Genomic DNA, 18,143 nt, shown 5'->3' with positions numbered 1-18,143 from the left:
ACTATCCTTCAAAATGAGAGAGAAATTAAGATATTTCCAGACAAACAACAACAACATAAGGAGTGTATCATCACTATACTTGTCCAATAAGAAATCCTTGCCAGAGCCCTTTAGGTAGGGAAAAGAATACTAGATAGTAACTCAAAGCTATATAAAGAAGAAATCTCCAGTACATATAATTACATGAGTAAATAAATAAGGAGATGTTGTATTCTTAGTTCAGAGTCACCTTTTTTATTTCCTGTACACTTAAAAGAAAACCATAAGAATAATTATAACGACACTACTGAATACACAATGTATAATATGGAAATTGTGACAACACCACAGGGAGTACAAAGCTGTACAAAAGTTTCTGGCTGCTTTGCAGTTAAACTGGTATTAACTCAAAACACAGTTTATAAATTCAGAATGTTAAAAGAAAAAATTTCCTAATCAGTAATGACTTTAATGCTTAATATTTTACTTATGTATTTGGTATCTGTACAGGTGTCTCTGACCTCATCTTTATCTCTGTATTCTTACTGAACTGCAAAATTCCTAAAGGATAAGACTTGTATCTGTTTAACTCAATTTGTACACTATAGGCAGAGCACAAGCATCAAATGAACATCTGGTATAGTTCAATAATGACAAACACAAGAGAAAATCAAATATAAGTCAACAAGAGACATTAGAAAAAAGCAGATGAAAATACAAAATCCCTTATTTTAGGATCATGCTATATATAACTTGTAAAATCTACTTCTTCAAGTTTATATATGAGATTATATTGGTTTTATTACTTAAAACAAGAGAATTTCAATGAGTCACAGGAATAAAATACAAAGTAAAAGTAACAAATATTTTGGACTCTTAGACTAAAAAAAAATGATCAGTGAGGACAAACAAGAAGTGAAGAGGAATGAAATAGATTTACATTTCACTACTCTGATTTTCTCTTCATGTTAAAAAAAATAAAAAAGGCAAAACATTACCTTTTAGTCTTATTTGGATCAACTGGAAATGGGTAGTGGACTAAAAAAGCATTAAAAAAGCTCATTAAAACAAAAGGCGCAAAAGAACAATAACCAAACCACACTTGTATGGTTACTTCTAATATGGAAGCATCAGGGGGTAATAAAAGCACAATTGCATCCTCCTCAGTTCAGGGAGACACGAAATGGCACGGAAAAAACATCTTATCCAATTAATCCAGAAACCTGTAAATCTCCATGACACTTTTGGAAAAGTTAACAGGGACATGAGTTTGAGCAAGCTTGGAAGTTGGTGATGCACAGGGAAGCCTGGCGTTCTGCAGTCCATGGGGTTGCAAAGAGTGAGACACAACTGAGTGACTGAACGGAACTGACCAGATTTAGTCCAGTATTTAGCATGGCCATTTCATGGCTGAAAATACATGGTGGTGGCGGTTCAGTTGCTAAGTTATGCCCAACTCTTTTGATCCTATGGACTACAGTCCACTGAGCTCTTCTGTCCATAGGATTTCCCAAGCAAGAATACTAGAGCAGGTTGTCATTTCTTTCTTCAACCAATGGCTTTAAATATCAATGGATGGAACCATCCAATCAAAAGGAACAAACTGACAAAATGGATGAAAAAAAATTGGATCCAACTACATGCTGTCTACTTTGTTGTTATTCAGTTACTCATTGTGTCTGTCTGTGACCCCATGGACATGGACTGCAGTATGCCAGGATTCCATGTCCCTCACCATCTCCTGTCACCATGCTGTCTACTAGAGATTCCTTTTAGATCCAAATACACAAATAGAAAAGTGAAAGGACTGAAAGAAGGGACTCTATGAAAACAGTAATCACAACAGAGGACCATAAAGAAGGTTGAGTGCCAAAGAGTTGATGCTTTTGAACTATGGTACTGGAGAAGACTCTTGAGAGTCTCATGGACTACAAGGAGATCAAACCAGTCAATTTTAAAGGAAATCAACTTTGAACATTCACTGGAAGGACTGATGCTGAAACTGAAGTTTCAATACTTTGGCCACCTGATGCAAAGTGCCAATTCACTGGAAAAGTCCCTGATGCTGGGAAAGACTGAGGGCAAGAGAAGATGGGGCAACAGAGGATGAGAGAGATGGATGGCATCACTGACTCAATGGACATGAGTCTGAGCTAAGGCACAGGAACCAGAGGTCAAATTGCCAACATACGCTGGATCATAGAAAAGGCAAGGGAATTCCAAAAAAAACAGCTACTTCTGCTTTACTGACTACACTAAAACTGTCACATTTGTTTATACTCAAGACTAATGAGAACTGAGAAACAACATTTAACGCTGGTGGGACTAAACATTCGTAATCAAAAAGCAAATTTGGCAAAATTCATTAAAAAATAAAATTCACATATTTCACTCAACAATACCACTTCCAGAAATGTATCCAATGGATAAAAAAAATACTCAAATATATGTATAAGAAAGTTCAAAGCACTGATATTTTTTATAACTAAAAATATAACAATATAAAAGCCCATCAAAAGAGAATTACATTATACAAAGGATGGTACACTCACAAAATTTAACACTGTACCACCATTAAAAAAAAAAAAGGCATATCTTTATATGCTGAACAGGTAAATATCTCCAAGGTAAATAACATATGTTAATAATGGTGAAAAAAGATTTAAAACAGGAAGTATAATTATCCCATTTATGTAAATTTTAAGAACATTATAATATAAACATATACATATGTATACACATAGATACATATTTGTACATGTGTGTATTAACAAAAGCTATAAACATTTTCAAAAAACTAGAGAAGCAGAAGTTAACCACCAAGGAAAGGGATTAAAGATCGGAAAAGTGAAGAAAGGTAGACACCATTTTACACTTTTGTTTACTAGTTGCATCTTTAACTATTTTATCATTTTCTCTTTCAAAATGTAATTTTAAAAAGTCTATTACGGATGAACTGTTTCACTCCAAATTTCTGTGGTTACACATACTCTTTGTGAAATCTGTTTTTAAATTCTTCTTTCATTAATTTTGAAAATACATTACCTGAGATGATTTGACAGGCACATTTACTTCAGTTGCAGGTGAGGGTTTTGGAATGCTTTCAATCAGTTCCAAAATCCCTTGCAGTTTTTTATCTGAGATTCGTAAAGAAATTAATGGTAAGTTTCCATAAATCTTGAATCTGTTTCAAAAAGACAGAAATCACTATTTAAAAAATGACTATTCATCTTATATTATCTAAGAATAATCAAATGTGATATTAAGTACTAAAAATTATCTACACGGTCCACGGGACAAATTATTTCACAATCTAAGAATTCCCATCATTTTTCCAATCTCATCAGCTGAATTAACAACATTATATTTAAAAGGCTTATTTTCTATTGTTATTATGTTTACTGCTAAGTCACTTCAGTCGTGTCCAACTCTGTGCGACCCCATGGTCTGCCGCCTACCAGGCTCCTCCGTCCATGGGATTTTCCAGGCAAAAGTACTGGAGTGGGGTGCCATTGCCTTCTCCAATTATGTTTACTATCCTTCTATTATTTTGTCAATGCCAGTTGACAATTACTACTTGTAAGTGTTTATTACCAATAGGCATTAAGGAAAGCAGTTGATATGTAATACAATAAATAATTCTCACAATCTATGAGGCAGAAATGTATTTCTGCTCCCTGTTTCTTATAAGTTCCCATATATACATGGTTCCTAGCAGGAAATTAGGTTTGGCAAGTACAAATTACCTGTCCAAGAGATTATATATTTAAAACCAGGTTTAAAAGTCAGATCTGAATGAAAAATCACAATCATATAGAGAAATATGTAACAAAATTCAACACCCATTCATGATAAGAACTCTCAGTAAATTAGAATTAAGAAATATCTTGCAAAAACCTACAACCAACATCAGCCTTAACAGTGAGAAACTGAACGTTTTCCCAGCAAGACTGGGTACAAAACAAAGATGTCCCTCTCACCAGTCCTTTTCAACATCACACTAGAAGTCATGTCAATGCAGTAAGCCAAGAAAATAAAATTTAAAAGTATACAGATTGGTAAAGACATAAAACTGTCTTTGTCAACAGACAACATGATCATCCTTGTAAATTATCTATTAAAACATTCCTGAAACTAATAAGCTAATATAGTATAGTTGTACGATATAAGATTAATATAGAATAGTGAACTGCTTCCCTATATACCAAAGGACAAGTACAATATGAAATTAAAAATACAAGAACATTTATATTAGCATCCAAAGAAAGTAATACTTAGGCATAAATCTAACAAATACAAAATTCATAGGAGGAAAACTGTAAAATTCTGATAATAAACAACTAAATAAATGAAGAAATATTCCACATTCAAGGGTAGGAAAATTCAATACTGTCAAGATGTCAGTTAATCCCCAACTGAGCTATAGATTCAATGCAATCACAATCAATATCCCATGAAGTTATTTAATGGATATGGACAAATTGATTTTAAAATTTATATGGAGAGGCAAAAGACCCAGAACATATTAGTCAACATAATACTGAAGAAGAGCAATGTTGGAGGATTGACATTCCCTGATTCAAGACTTACTCTAAAGCTACAGTAAGCAAGACACTGTGCTACTGTCAAAACAATAGACAAACAGATCAATGGAACAGAATAGAGAGTGCAAAACAGACCTCCACAAATACAGTCTGAATCTCTGACAAAAGAGCAAAGACAAATAATGGAGCAAAGACATTCTCTTCAACAAATGGTACTGAATAAACGAATATTGAAATGCAAAAACATTAATTTATACATAGGCTTTATACCTTTCACAAAAGCCAACTGAAAGTGGACCACAGACCTAAATTTAAAACCCAGTACTATGAAGCTCCATGAAGACAAATCAAAGAAAACTTAGATGACCTTTTCAGATACTTTTTAGATATCACTTAATAGATACAATGCAAAGGCACAATTCATGAAAGAACTAATTGATAAACTGGATTTGGTTAAAATTAAAAAACTTATGGAACTTCCCTGACAATTCCTGGTTCTACTGCAGGGAGCAAGGGTTTGACCCCTGTTCAGGGAACTAAGATCCTATATGCCACAGCCAAAACGGAGAGTAATGAATTAAAGAAAAAAAAATTTAAAGCTTCTGCTCTACAAAAGACAATTCCAAGAAAATTATAAGACAAGCTACCAAGTGGGAGAAAATATTTGCAAAAGAAAGATCTCATAAAGGAACACTATCCAAAAAGTTCAATACTACTCAATAAGAAGGCAATCTAGTTGAAAAACAGGCCAAAGATCTTAACAGACACCTCATCAAAGAAGACACACAGACAGCAAATAAGCAAAGATGTTTCACATTATATGCTATCAGAGAAATACAAATCAAAATAAGAATTACTGAGATACTACTACACACCTACCATAATACTGACAACACTAAATACTGACAACACTAAATAATGGCAAGGATGTGGAGCAGCAGGAACTCACAATCACTGCTGACAACAATGCAAAAGGGTATAGCCACTTAGAAGACAGTCTGAAAGATTCTTATAAAACTGAAGATGCAGAGCACATCATGAGAAACGCTGGACTGCAAGAAACACAAGCTGGAATCAAGATTGCTGGGAGAAATATCAATAACCTCAGATATGCAGATGACACCACCCTTATGGCAGAAAGTGAAGGGGAACTAAAAAGCCTCCTGATGAAAGTGAAAGTGGAGAGTGAAAAAGTTGGCTTAAAGCTCAACATTCAGAAAACGAAGATCATGGCATCCGGTCCCATCACTTCATGGGAAATAGATGGGGAAACAGTGGAAAGTGTCAGACTATTTTTCTGGGCTCCAAACTCACTGCAGATGGTGACTGCAGCCATGAAATTAAGACTCTTACTCCTTGGAAGGAAAGTTATGACCAACCTAGATAGCATATTCAAAAGCAGAGACATTACTTTGCCAACAAAGGTCCGTCTAGTCAAGGCTATGGTTTTTCCAGTGGTCATATATGGATGTGAGAGTTGGACTGTGAAGAAGGCTGAGTGCCGAAGAATTGATGCTTTTGAACTGTGGTGTTGGAGAAGACTCTTGAGAATCCCTTGAACTGCAAGGAGATCCAACCAGTCCATTCTGAAGGAGATCAGCCCTGGGATTTCTTTGGAAGGAATGATGCTAAAGCTGAAACTCCAGTACTTTGGCCACCTCATGTGAAGAGTTGACTCATTGGAAAAGACTCTGATGCTGGGAAGGATTGGGGGAAGGAGGAGAAGGGGACGACAGAGGATGAGATGGCTGGATGGCATCACTGACTCGATGGACATGAGTCTGAGTGAACTCTGGGAGTTGGTGTTGGACAGGGAGGCCTGGCGTGCTGAGATTCATGGGGTTGCAAAGAGTTGGACATGACTGAGCGACTGATCTGATCTGATACTCTTACCATATGATCCAGCAATTTTGCTCCTTGGTATTTACCCCAGAGGAATTTAAAGTTCAGTTCAGTTCAGTTTCACATCCATACATGACCACTAGAAAAACCATAGCCTTGACTAGACGGACCTTTGTTGGCAAAGTAATGTCTCTGCTTTTGAATATGCTATCTAGGTTGGTCATAACTTTTCTTCCAAGGAGTAAGCATCTTTTAATTTCATGGCTGCAGTCACCATCTGCAGTGATTTGGGAGCTTATGGGTATTTATCCATAAATTTATCCATAAATCCATGGATGTCTATAACAGCTCCTTGATATTTACCCAAAGGAATTTAAAAGTTATGTCCCCATAAATCCTATGGGGATTTATCCATAAACTTATCCATAAATCCATGGATGTCTATAATAGCTTTGCCCATAAATTTATATGAATCAAGTTTATCCACAAAAATTTTATATTTCAGTTTTATAGCTAAACTTGGAAGCAACCAAGATCTCCTGCAGAAGGTAATGGATAAACACCCTGTGATACATCAGATAATGGACTATTATTCAGCATTAAAAAATTGAGCTATCAAGTTATGAAATGATAGGGAGGAACCTCAAATGCATATTACTAAGTGAAAGATGCCAACCTGAAAAGTCTTTCTCCTCTATAATTCCATCTATATGACATTCTGGAAAAGGCAAAACTATGGACACAGTAAAAAGATCAATGCTTGCTAGGGCTTGTGTGATAGAGGAGGGATAAAACAGAAGACTTTTTAAAGCAGTGAAAATATTCTATAAGACAAAGTCTATATGATACCATAATGATGGATACATGTCACGCATTTGTCCAAACCCATTCAATGTACAACATCAAGAGTGAAATATAATGTAAACTACAGACTTTGCCAACAAAGGTTCATCTAGTCAAGGCTATGGTTTTTCCAGTGGTCATGTATGCATGTGAGAGTTGGACTGTGAAGAGAGCTGAGAGCCAAAGAATTGAGGCTTTTGAACTGTGGTGTTGGAGAAGACTCTTGAGAGTCCCTTGGACTGCAAGGAGATCCAACCAGTCATTTCTAAAGGAGATCAGTCCTGGGTGTTCATTGGAAGGACTGATGCTAAAGCTGAAACTCCAATACTTTGGCCATCTCACGCGAAGAGTTGACTCACTGGAAAAGACTATGATGCTGGGAGGGATTGGGGGCAGGAGGAGAAGGGGACGACAGAGGATGAGATGGCTTGATGGCATCACCGACTCGATGTATGCGGGTTTGGGTGAACTCTGGGAGTTGGTGATGGACAGGGAGGTCTGGCGTGCTGCGATTCATAGGGTCTCAAAGAGATGGCCACGACTGAGCGACTGAACTCACCTGAACAGACTTTGGGTAATTATGATGTGTCAATGTAAGTTTGATCTGTTAATGTAAATCTAACAAGTTTGCCACTTGGTGAGGGATGTTGTTAATGGGGAAGGCTATGCATGGATGGCTCAGTTGGTAAAGAATCTGCCTGCAATGCAGGAGACCCTGGTTTGATTTCTGGATCGGGAAGATCCACTGGAAAAGGGATAGGCCTTCCCACTCCAATAGTCCTAGGCTTCCCTGGTGGTTGAGCTGGTGAAGAATCCACCTGCAATGCAGGAGACGATGGTTTGATTCCCGAGTTGGATGATACCCTGGAGGAGGGAACAGCTACCCACTCCAGTATTCTGGCCAAGAGAATTCCATGGACTAGTCTATGGAGTCGCAAAGAATCGGACACAACTGAGCATTTTTCATTTTCATGCATGAGTGGATGCAAGGGGTATAAGGACAATCTCTGGAGCTTCCTATCAACTTTTCTGTGACTCTGAAACTGCTGCAATATGAAGAAAATCTTTAAAAACAAAACCACTATGAGGTACCATTTCACGCCAGTCAGAATGGCTGCAATCCAAAAGTCTACAAGCAATAAATGCTGGAGAGGGTGTGGAGAAAAAGGAACCCTCTTACACTGTTGGTGGGAATGCAAACTAGTACAGCCACTATGGAGAACAGTGTGGAGATTCCTTAAAAAACTGAAAACAGAACTGCCTTATGATCCAGCAATCCTACTGCTGGGCATACACACCGAGGAAACCAGAATTGAAAGAGACACATGTACCCCAATGTTCATTGCAGCACTGTTTACAATAGCCAGGACATGGAAGCAACCTAGATGTTCATCAACAGATGAATGGATAAGAAAGCAGTGGTACATATACACAATGGAGTATTACTCAGCCATTAAAAAGAATACATTTGAATCAGTTCTAATGAGGTGGATGAAACTGGAGCCTATTATACAGAGTGAAGTAAGCCAGAAAGAAAAACACGAATACAGTATACTAACGCATATATATGGAATTTAGAAAGATGGTAACAATAGCCGTGTATACGAGACAGCAGAAGAGACACTGATGTATAGAGCAGTCTTTTGGACTCTGTGGGAGAGGGAGAGGGAGAGGGTGGGATGATTTGGGAGAATGGCATTGAAATACGTATAATATCATACATGGAACGAGTCGCCAGTCCAGGTTCGATGCACGATACTGGATGCTTGGGGCTGGTGCACTGGGATGACCCAGAGGGATGGTATGGGGAGGGAGGAAGGAGGAGGGTTCAGGATGGGGAACACATGTATACCTGTGGCGGATTCATTTCGATATTTGGCAAAACCAATACAATATTGTAAAGTTTAAAAATAAAATAAAATTAAAAAGAATATATTAAAAAGAGACTGATGTCAAAGACAGAATAAATTTTCATTCACAATTTTTATCCCTCATTTTTTAAAACGTACTTTTCAGTCAAACACAATGACTGCTAAAAATATATCTGAATTCCTTGAGAAAGTTATACCTTTCATTTATCTCTAATAGTGTAAGTATTTTTAACTAATCCAATACATCCTAATTTAATAGGTACACATTATGGATCCATCTCATTAATGAACCTAAACTTATTTTCAATTTCTTTTAGTAAGGCAGCTGAACAACGTGAAGATGACAGGTGCCAAAATACTACCCACCAAATAATAAGAGGATTTCCTTTCATTTGCCTTAAACTTTTTAAGTTCAAACTTCAAAGAAAGTTCCCTGATACCTGTAGAGTTCTAGGATTTAATGTAATGTCATATCCACTTTATACTGCCCACATTACAAAACTAAAATCAAATGCTTCTTAGATTTCATCTTTCTAAATCATTATAGTTTCTGCCTGTGATTATTTCAGGCACACATCTCTGGTCCTAACTTATAGCCATTTTAGTATCATAAGGATATGAGTACAAAGAGCTTTCCTGGAGGATTTTTCCTTTTATTGGTTACGTAATGCACTGAACCACAGTTTGGCAAAATATGGCCATGGATTAATCCAGCATGTTGCTTATTTTTGTAAAAAAAGTATTCTGGAATACAACTATACATATTCATTCTGTGCTGTTTACAGCTGCTTTCATGCTAAAACACCAGAGCTGAGTACTTGTGACAGACAATACAACTTCAAGCTTAAAATATTTACTATCTGGCTCTTAAAAGAAACAGTTGGCTTAGTGTCACATTGAACTAATCTTTCACATACTCTTGATTCCATTATCTATATAAAGACATCTTAATCAGCTACTTTAATTTCTGCTATGCTATACATATTCCCTGTATTGCTGCTGCTGCTGCCAAGTCACTTCAGTCATATCCGACTCTGTGGGACCTCAAACGGCAGCCCACCAGGCTCCCCCATCCCTGGGATTCTCCAGACAAGAACACTGGAGTGGGGTGCCATTGCCTTCTCCTATTTCCTATACTACAGGACACAAATTCTCCCTCATCATATATTTATAGAGAAATCTAAAGCAAGGGACGTTAGCCATTTCTTCTGTCAGTAATATCATCTTTTTTGGTACCCTGTAACATCCTAGATTCTAGCACACTTAAGTAAAATGCTGGAAAAAAACTTTATTCATAACCATGTTTACAACAGGAAATCACATGCATCTTTGACTTCTCTCATGTACTGACTAACTTTAAAAGAAATATCAGACAATAGTAAATAGGCAGGAGAACATCTAGAAAGGAACCCAAAGAATGTAAGCCTTGCATCTAAAATTAACCTACACCTAATGCTTGATTATACAAAATAGCAAAATGTATGGAATGGTCTTCTTTTCTTCTTTCTCAAACCAAATCCTGGTATTCTTCTACTTTAAGACTCTCAGAGTCCCAGTTTGATATTTTCAATTAAGGAAGTATAAGAGAATGAGAGTTAGTAAACTGTACAATGTTTCCTAGAGAATAGAATTATTATAATTTGAAAGGCAGGGGAAAAAAAAAAAAGTACACAGGTTTCTTTTAAGTCTCTTCCCTTCACATGGCCACCATAGTAAAACAGTATGAAAAAGGTCCCTAACACAGCATATGCAAAAGAGACCAAGCTATCACTACTTCCTACTATCCCTCCCACCCATACTTCAGGCACAAAACCTTGACCACTACTATATGAGCATTCTCTTGTTGCCTCTCTGATAACAATTCCCCTTAGACTGTCTACTGTCTGGTAGCTGTTAGATGTGTCTTTCTTTACACTTTTAAGTAGATCTGTAGCTGAGGTTTGAATGTTTGCAAGGGAGAAAAATTACTGGTGGAAAGAAAAGGTGAAAGGGCTAGCTAGCTATAGTCTAAAACTATTTAGAACTAAATCAGTTAAATAGCCCAGCCTAACTCAATAGATAAAATCAACTATTACTATGATTTTTCATTCTAACTCCACCTTTTATTTCCTACAGGATTTAAAAGACAAATGCATGAAAATAACTATAAATCTATGATAATGGGTATAAAATATACAGTAAGGATATAATTTCTGACATCAATGACAAAATGGAGGGGGTTGAGCAGTAAATAGTAGTTTTTGTATGCAATTAAATTAAGCTGATGTCAGTTTTAAAAAGATTGTCAACTTTACAATGTTACAGGTAATCTCCATGAAAATAACTAATAAAAAATTACCTATAGAAGATGTGTATCTGGAAAAGAGAAGGGCATCAAAACATGTCAAAACAAGAAAATCAACTAAACAAAACAAAGGCCAAAAATGAGGGGAAAAAGGGACAAAAAAGCTATAAGACACACAGAAAGTAACAAAATGACTTAACAAAATTAAACTGTTTATCAGTATTTATTTCAAACATAATGGCTTACACTTCACAAAGATATAAACTGACAGAATGGATTTTTTAAAAAACAGATCAAACTATATGCTTTCTGCAAGAGACTTACTTTAGATCTAAGGACACAAACAGCTTGAAAGTGAAAGATATTCCATGCCAATAATACCCAGAAGAAAGCAGAAATGGCTATAATAATATCACTCAAACCAGACTGGTAGGTCAAAACCTATAATTACACAAAAGATACTGTACAATAAAAGGTAACTTCATCAAGAAGATATAATAACTAGAAATGTATACACACCAAATATCAGAGCTCAAAAATACATGAAATATTGATAGAACTGAGGAAAAAATTCACTCTACAGTTAACATGAGACTTCAAAACCTACTCCACTTTCAATAACTGACAGAAGAGCCAGAGGAAAGATCAGTAAAGAAATAGAGGATGAAAACATAAACAGAATACTCCTCCATCAACAGCAGAATACACATTGTTCATACATGTACACAGAACACTTTGCAGGACAGACCAAATTTTAAGTCCTAACACAGGAGTCAAAATTTTTTTAAAGATTGAAATCATAGAAAGTATCTTTTCAAATCACAATAGAATGAAACTAGAAATCAACAGCAGAATGAAAAATGTAAAATTACAAATATGTATAATTTAACACACTTACTGTTAAACAATGAGTCGAAGAAGTCACAAGGAAAACAAATCTATTGAGACAACCGAAAATCAAGATTATGTACAACATACCAAAATTCATAGCATAAAGCAATAACTATACCGAGGGAAATTTATAGCTGTAAACATTTATACTGAAAAAGAAAGATCTCAAATCAACAACACAACTTTATATCTTAAAGAACTAAAAAAGGAGCAAACTAACCCAAAAGTTAGCTGAAGTAAAGAATACAGATCAGAGAGAAATAAAATAGAGAATTTAAAAATAATTGAGAAAATCAACAAGAGTTGGTTCTTCAAAAAGATGAACAAAACTGAAGAATCTTTAGTAAGATTAAAGAGAGAATCAACTAAAATCAGAAATGAAAGTGGGGACATCACCACTAATTCTACCGAAATAAGAGGGTTTTTATGCCAACAAATTGGATAACCTAACGTGAACAAATTCCTAGAAACACAGACCAATCAACACTGAGTTTTGAAGAAATAGAAAATCTAGACAGATCTATAACTAATATAGAGAGTGAATCACTAATCAAAAATCGCCTAAGAAATAAAAGCCCATGATCAGATGGTTTCACAAGTGAATTCTACCACACATTTAAACATTTAAAGAAGAAACACACATTTTTCTCAACCTCTTCCAAAAAACTGAAAGGAAAGGAATACTTCCTAAGGCATCTTAAGGACAGCATTACTGATACCAAAACCAGACAAAGATACTACAAGAAAAAAAAACAAAACTACAAACCAATATCCCTTATGAACACTGATGCAAAAATCCTCAAAAATAAGAGTAAACAAAATTCAACACCATATTAAAAGGATTATACACCATGACCCAGTAGGACTTATCCCCACTGGGATAAGGAATTCAAGAGTGGTTCAAACATGAAAACAGATCAACGTAATACACCACATTAACAAAACGAAAGGACAAAAATAACATCTGATCATTTCAACTGATGAAGAAAAAGCATTCGAAAATTTTAACACATTTCCCTAATAAAAAATACTCAAAAATTATAAGCAGAAGAAAACTAACTCAGAATAATAAAGGTCACATATGAACAAACTACAGATACCATACTCAAGGAAAAGATGAAAAGCTTCTCTTCTATGATCAAAATGAAGGATGCAAACTTAAATTGACTTTATTCAACATAGTACTGGAAATTCTACCCAGAGAAATTAGGCAAGAAAAAGGGAAAAAAAGGTATCCAAAGTAGAAATGATGAAATAAAATTGCCTCTGTTTTAAGATAAAGTGGTCTTATATGTAGAAAGTCCTAACAATTTCATACATACACACACACACACAGAACTTATAAGCAAATTCAAAGTTGCATAAGATAAAATCAACTCAAAAAAGTCAACTGAGTTTCCATTTATAAAGAAATTAAGAAAACAATTCCATTTATAATAGCATCAAAAAGAATAAGCTTAATCAGGGAAGCAAAAGACATAGTGAAAAGTACAAAATAATGTGGAAAGAAATAAAAGATACAAGTAAATGGAAAAATAGCTTGTATTCATAGATTGGAAGACAATGTTAACATGTCACAACTAAAAACACCTGCAGATTCAAAATCTCAATGACATCTGTTGTAAAAATAGAAATATTCATCTTAAAATTCATGTAGAATCTCAATAGACTCCAAGTCACCAAATCAATGTAGAAAAAGATTAACATTGGATGATTCACGCTTCCTGATTTCATTATTACAAAGCTACAGTAATCAAAACAGTGTGTTACTAGCATAAAGACAGACACAGAGACCAAAGGAACAGAACAGAAAGCCCAGAAATAAACCCTCACATATATGGGCAAATGATTTTCAACAGGGGTTATCAAGACTACTCAACAGAGAAAGAATAGTCTTTTCAACAAATGGTGCTGAAAAACTGCACACCCACATGCAAAAGAATAAAACTGATTGATTACCTTATACCATATTCAAAAATTAACTCAAAAAGATTTCCTAAGAGTTAAAGTATAAAATTCTTTGAAAAAATATATAGGAAAAACTTCAGGACACTGGATTTACTAATTTCTCATTTGACACAAAAGCACAAGCAACAAAGATAAATTAAACTTAATCATACTTTAAAGCATTAGTGCATCAAAGGACATATTAAAAGATTATAAGACAATACAGAAACAAAAGAAAATACTTGCAACTCATTTATCTAACAGGGAGTTAATATCCCAGAAAGTATTAAGGACAAAACAAAACAAATTTGCTGCAACTTGACAACAAAAAACACAAACAATGTAATTAAAAGGTGTGAGGTGGTGTGGTAAAGAATCCATCTGCTGATGCAGGAAATGCAGGTTTGATCCCTTGGTTGGGAAGATCCCCTGGAGAAGAAAATGGTAACCCACTCCAGTATTTTTGCCTGGAAAATTCCATGGACAGGAGTCTGGTGGGCTATAATCCATGGGGTTGCAAAGAGATGGACACAATTTATGTGACAGACTACACACATAGGACTTGAATTGAAGGTAATGCTCAAAGTCCTTTAAGCTAGGCTTCAACTGTATGTGGACTGAGAACTTTCAGAGGTACAAGCTGGATTTAGAAAAGGCAGAGAAACCAGAGATCAAATTGCCAACAACTGCTGGATCACAGAAAAATCAAGAGAATCCCAGAAAAACATCTGCTTCATTGACAATGTCAAAGCCTTTGAATGCGTGTATCACAATAAACTGTGGAAAATTCTGAAAGAGATGGGAATACCAGATCACCTTACCTGCCTCCAAAGAAACCTGTATGCAAGGCAAGAAGCAATAGTTACAAGAGTTACATTGTTCTAGACATAGAAAAATGGACTGTCTCAAAATTGGGAAAGGAGTATGTCAAGGCTGTATACTGTCACCCTGCTTCATTAACTTATATGCAGAGTATATCATGTGAAATGCCAGGCTAGATGAATCACAAGCTGGAATCAAGATTTTCCAGGAGAAATATCAATAACTTCAGATAGGCAGATGACACCACCTTAACGGAAGAAAGCAAAGAGGAACTAAAGAGCTTCTTGATGAAAGGTAAAGAGGAGAGTGAAAAAGCTGGCTTAGCACTCAACATTCAAAAAACTAAGATTATGGCATCCGGTCCCATAGCTTCATGGCAAATAGATAGTGAAAAAATGGAAACAGTGGAGGATTTTACTTTCTTCATCTCCAAAATCACTGCGGACAGTGGATTGCAGCCATGGAATTAAATGATGCTTTCTCCTTGAAGAAAAGCAATGACAATCTAGACAGCATATTAAAAGGTAGAGACATCACTTTGCTGACAAAGGTCCACATAGTCAAAGCTATGGTTTTTCCATTAGTCATGTACAGATGTGAAAGTTGGACCATATAGAAGGCTAAGTGCCAAAGAACTGATGCTTTCGAACTGTGGTGTTGAGAAGACTACTGAGAGTGCCCTTGGACAAAAAGGAGATCAAATTAGTCAATCCTAAAGGAAATTAACCCTGAATATTTACTGGATGGATGCATGCTGAAGCTCCAATACTTTGGCCAACTGATACAAAGAGTTGACTCATTGGAAAAGACCCTAATGCTGGGAAATATCAAAGGCAAAAGAAGAAAGAGGTGACAAAGATGAGAAGTTTAGATGGCAACATCAACTGAATGGACATGAGTTTGAGCGAACTACCAGAGATAGTAAAGGACAGGGAAGCCTGGTATGCTACAGTCCATAGGGTCACAAAGAGCTGGGCATGATTTAGCAAATGAACAACAAAAAGACTTGAATAGACATTTTTCTAAAGAAACACATAAACTGCCAGAAGAATGTGAAAATATGTTCAACATCAATTATCATTAGGAAAATGCAATTCAAAACTATAATTAAATACTACTCACGCCTGTTAGAATCATTATTATTTTTTTAAAAAAAGAAAATAACAAGTGTTGGCAAAGAGTTAGAAAAGTTGGAAACTTTGCACATTGCTGATGGGATTATAAAATACTGCAGTAGCTACAGAAAACAGTAGGGGAGCTTTTTTCAAAAAATTAAAAATAGAATAATCCAAGATTCTACTTCTAGATACCTAACCCCAGAAATTTAAAGCAGGGACGCCAACAGATATCTGTACACCAATGTCTACAGCAACATTATCATCATAATTAAATGTTCATCAATATATAAATGGATAAACAATATATGACATATATGTGCAATGAAATTAAGCTTCAAGAACAAATGAAATTCTCATGTATATGTATGGCTGAGTCCCTTTGCTATTCACCTGAAACTATCAAACACTATTAACTGGGTACACTCCAATACAAAAAAAAAAAAAGAAATTCTGATGTATGCAACAACACGGGTCAACATGGAGACATTATGCTATGAGAAATAAACCAAGCACAAAAGGAGAAATATTGTATGATTCCACTTACACAAAATACCTAGAGTAGTCAAATTCATAGAGAAATAACACAAAATGGTGACTGCCATGGACTTCCAAGAGGAGAAAGTGGAGCATTATTGTTTAATGGGTAGAGTTCTAGTTTGTGAATCTGATAAACTTCTAGAGACAGATGGTGGTGTGGTCAGGAAAAAGTGTGTATGGACTTATTAATACCACAGAATTATACACTTAAAATGGTATAGTGTATGTTATATATATTGTACTACAAAAAAAAATCAATGAAACATGGTATTTCTTAGCTACATAAGAAAATTTATGAACACATGAAACAGATAATACATACTTCGGCATACTTATATCCATGAAAACCATGGCCTTAGAGAGCTCCACATTGAAGTGCATAGGTACCAAGATATGCTGTGCAGACACATTGAGCTTTCGTGCTTCTTTCCAATTATCACCTAATTGCAGAAAACAGTACATGTTTAAAGAAAGCAAACTAAAAAACACACTGAACCTAAAATTACCATTACTACTTTATACAATACATGATATAAGGAAATCTTCCTACATCTAGATAATCTCAATGCCATATTCTCAAGTATACATAATTAGTAGGTAAATTCTTTTCCTTCCTCAGTTTTCTTCTTCTGCTTCAGACTATATTTTAACAGGAAAGTGAAAGTGTTAGTTACTCAGTCGTGTCCGACTCTTTGTGACCCCATGGACTGCAGCCTACCAGGCTCCTCTGTCCATGGAATTCTCCAGGCAAATACTGGTGTGGGTTGCCATTGCCTCCTGCAGGGGGATCTTCCTGACCAAGAGACTGAACCTGATTTCTTAACTGTCTGAGCCACCAGGGAAGGACCAGATAGCAGTAGTGCCCAAACCCCCTGCTTCGCACAACAAAAAATGTCTCCAGACATTGACAATGTCCCTTGAATAGTAAAATTTCTCCTACTTGAGATACCACTCCTGGGAAAAATCTATCACTTTTAATTCAAAAATACAAAATGTCTAACATATCTTGTACCAAAGTCTTCAGAGAAATTGTCCAAAATCCCAATTAATCACTTCAGCAAAATGAATCAACAAATAATGCCTTGTGTACTTACCAACTCTGCTGAAAAGCAGCTGTATGCTTGTAAGTTGAATATCAAAGGAATCATAAGCTCTATGCATTATCTCTTCACGATTGGCTCCACCTTGTTTTAAATCTGGTAATTCTGAACGAATTTTACTTGTCACCTTTAAGTTAATTTTAACAGTTTAGACTATGCAAATTACGTCAAATGAAAATATAAAGTTTTTATGTTTTAGACTATACTATAAAAACTTAACAGGAAAAGATAAACTCACAAGCTGACATACATTGTAAGACAATTAAAAACACCTTTATCCATGAAATATATAATGAGAAGGCAAAGTATAAAGTTTTTACATAATAAGTTGTATTTCCTAATCATTTATATTAAAAAGGGAAAAC

At 35.5% G+C, this 18,143-nt stretch overlaps 1 protein-coding gene across 2 annotated transcripts in view; it reads right to left on the bottom strand.

The window, feature by feature from the left end:
- VPS13A (vacuolar protein sorting 13 homolog A) overlaps positions 1 to 18,143 on the bottom strand; it is a 276,405-nt gene that overhangs the window by 164,597 nt on the left and 93,665 nt on the right. For both annotated transcript variants that reach the window (XM_024996187.2, XM_059889554.1), the window contains exons 21-23: positions 17,773 to 17,905; positions 17,001 to 17,118; positions 3,025 to 3,163 (exon numbers count right to left, since the gene is read on the bottom strand). In XM_024996187.2, coding sequence (XP_024851955.1) covers positions 3,025 to 3,163; positions 17,001 to 17,118; positions 17,773 to 17,905 — 390 coding nt within the window. The remainder of the gene's footprint in view (positions 1 to 3,024; positions 3,164 to 17,000; positions 17,119 to 17,772; positions 17,906 to 18,143) is intronic.

The sequence above is a fragment of the Bos taurus genome, chromosome 8 (genome assembly GCF_002263795.3).
Source record: "Bos taurus isolate L1 Dominette 01449 registration number 42190680 breed Hereford chromosome 8, ARS-UCD2.0, whole genome shotgun sequence".
NCBI classification, from domain to species: Eukaryota; Metazoa; Chordata; class Mammalia; order Artiodactyla; family Bovidae; genus Bos; species Bos taurus.
The sequence above is the reverse complement of the archived record's forward strand: the minus strand, read 5'-3'. Positions and strand labels throughout refer to the sequence as shown.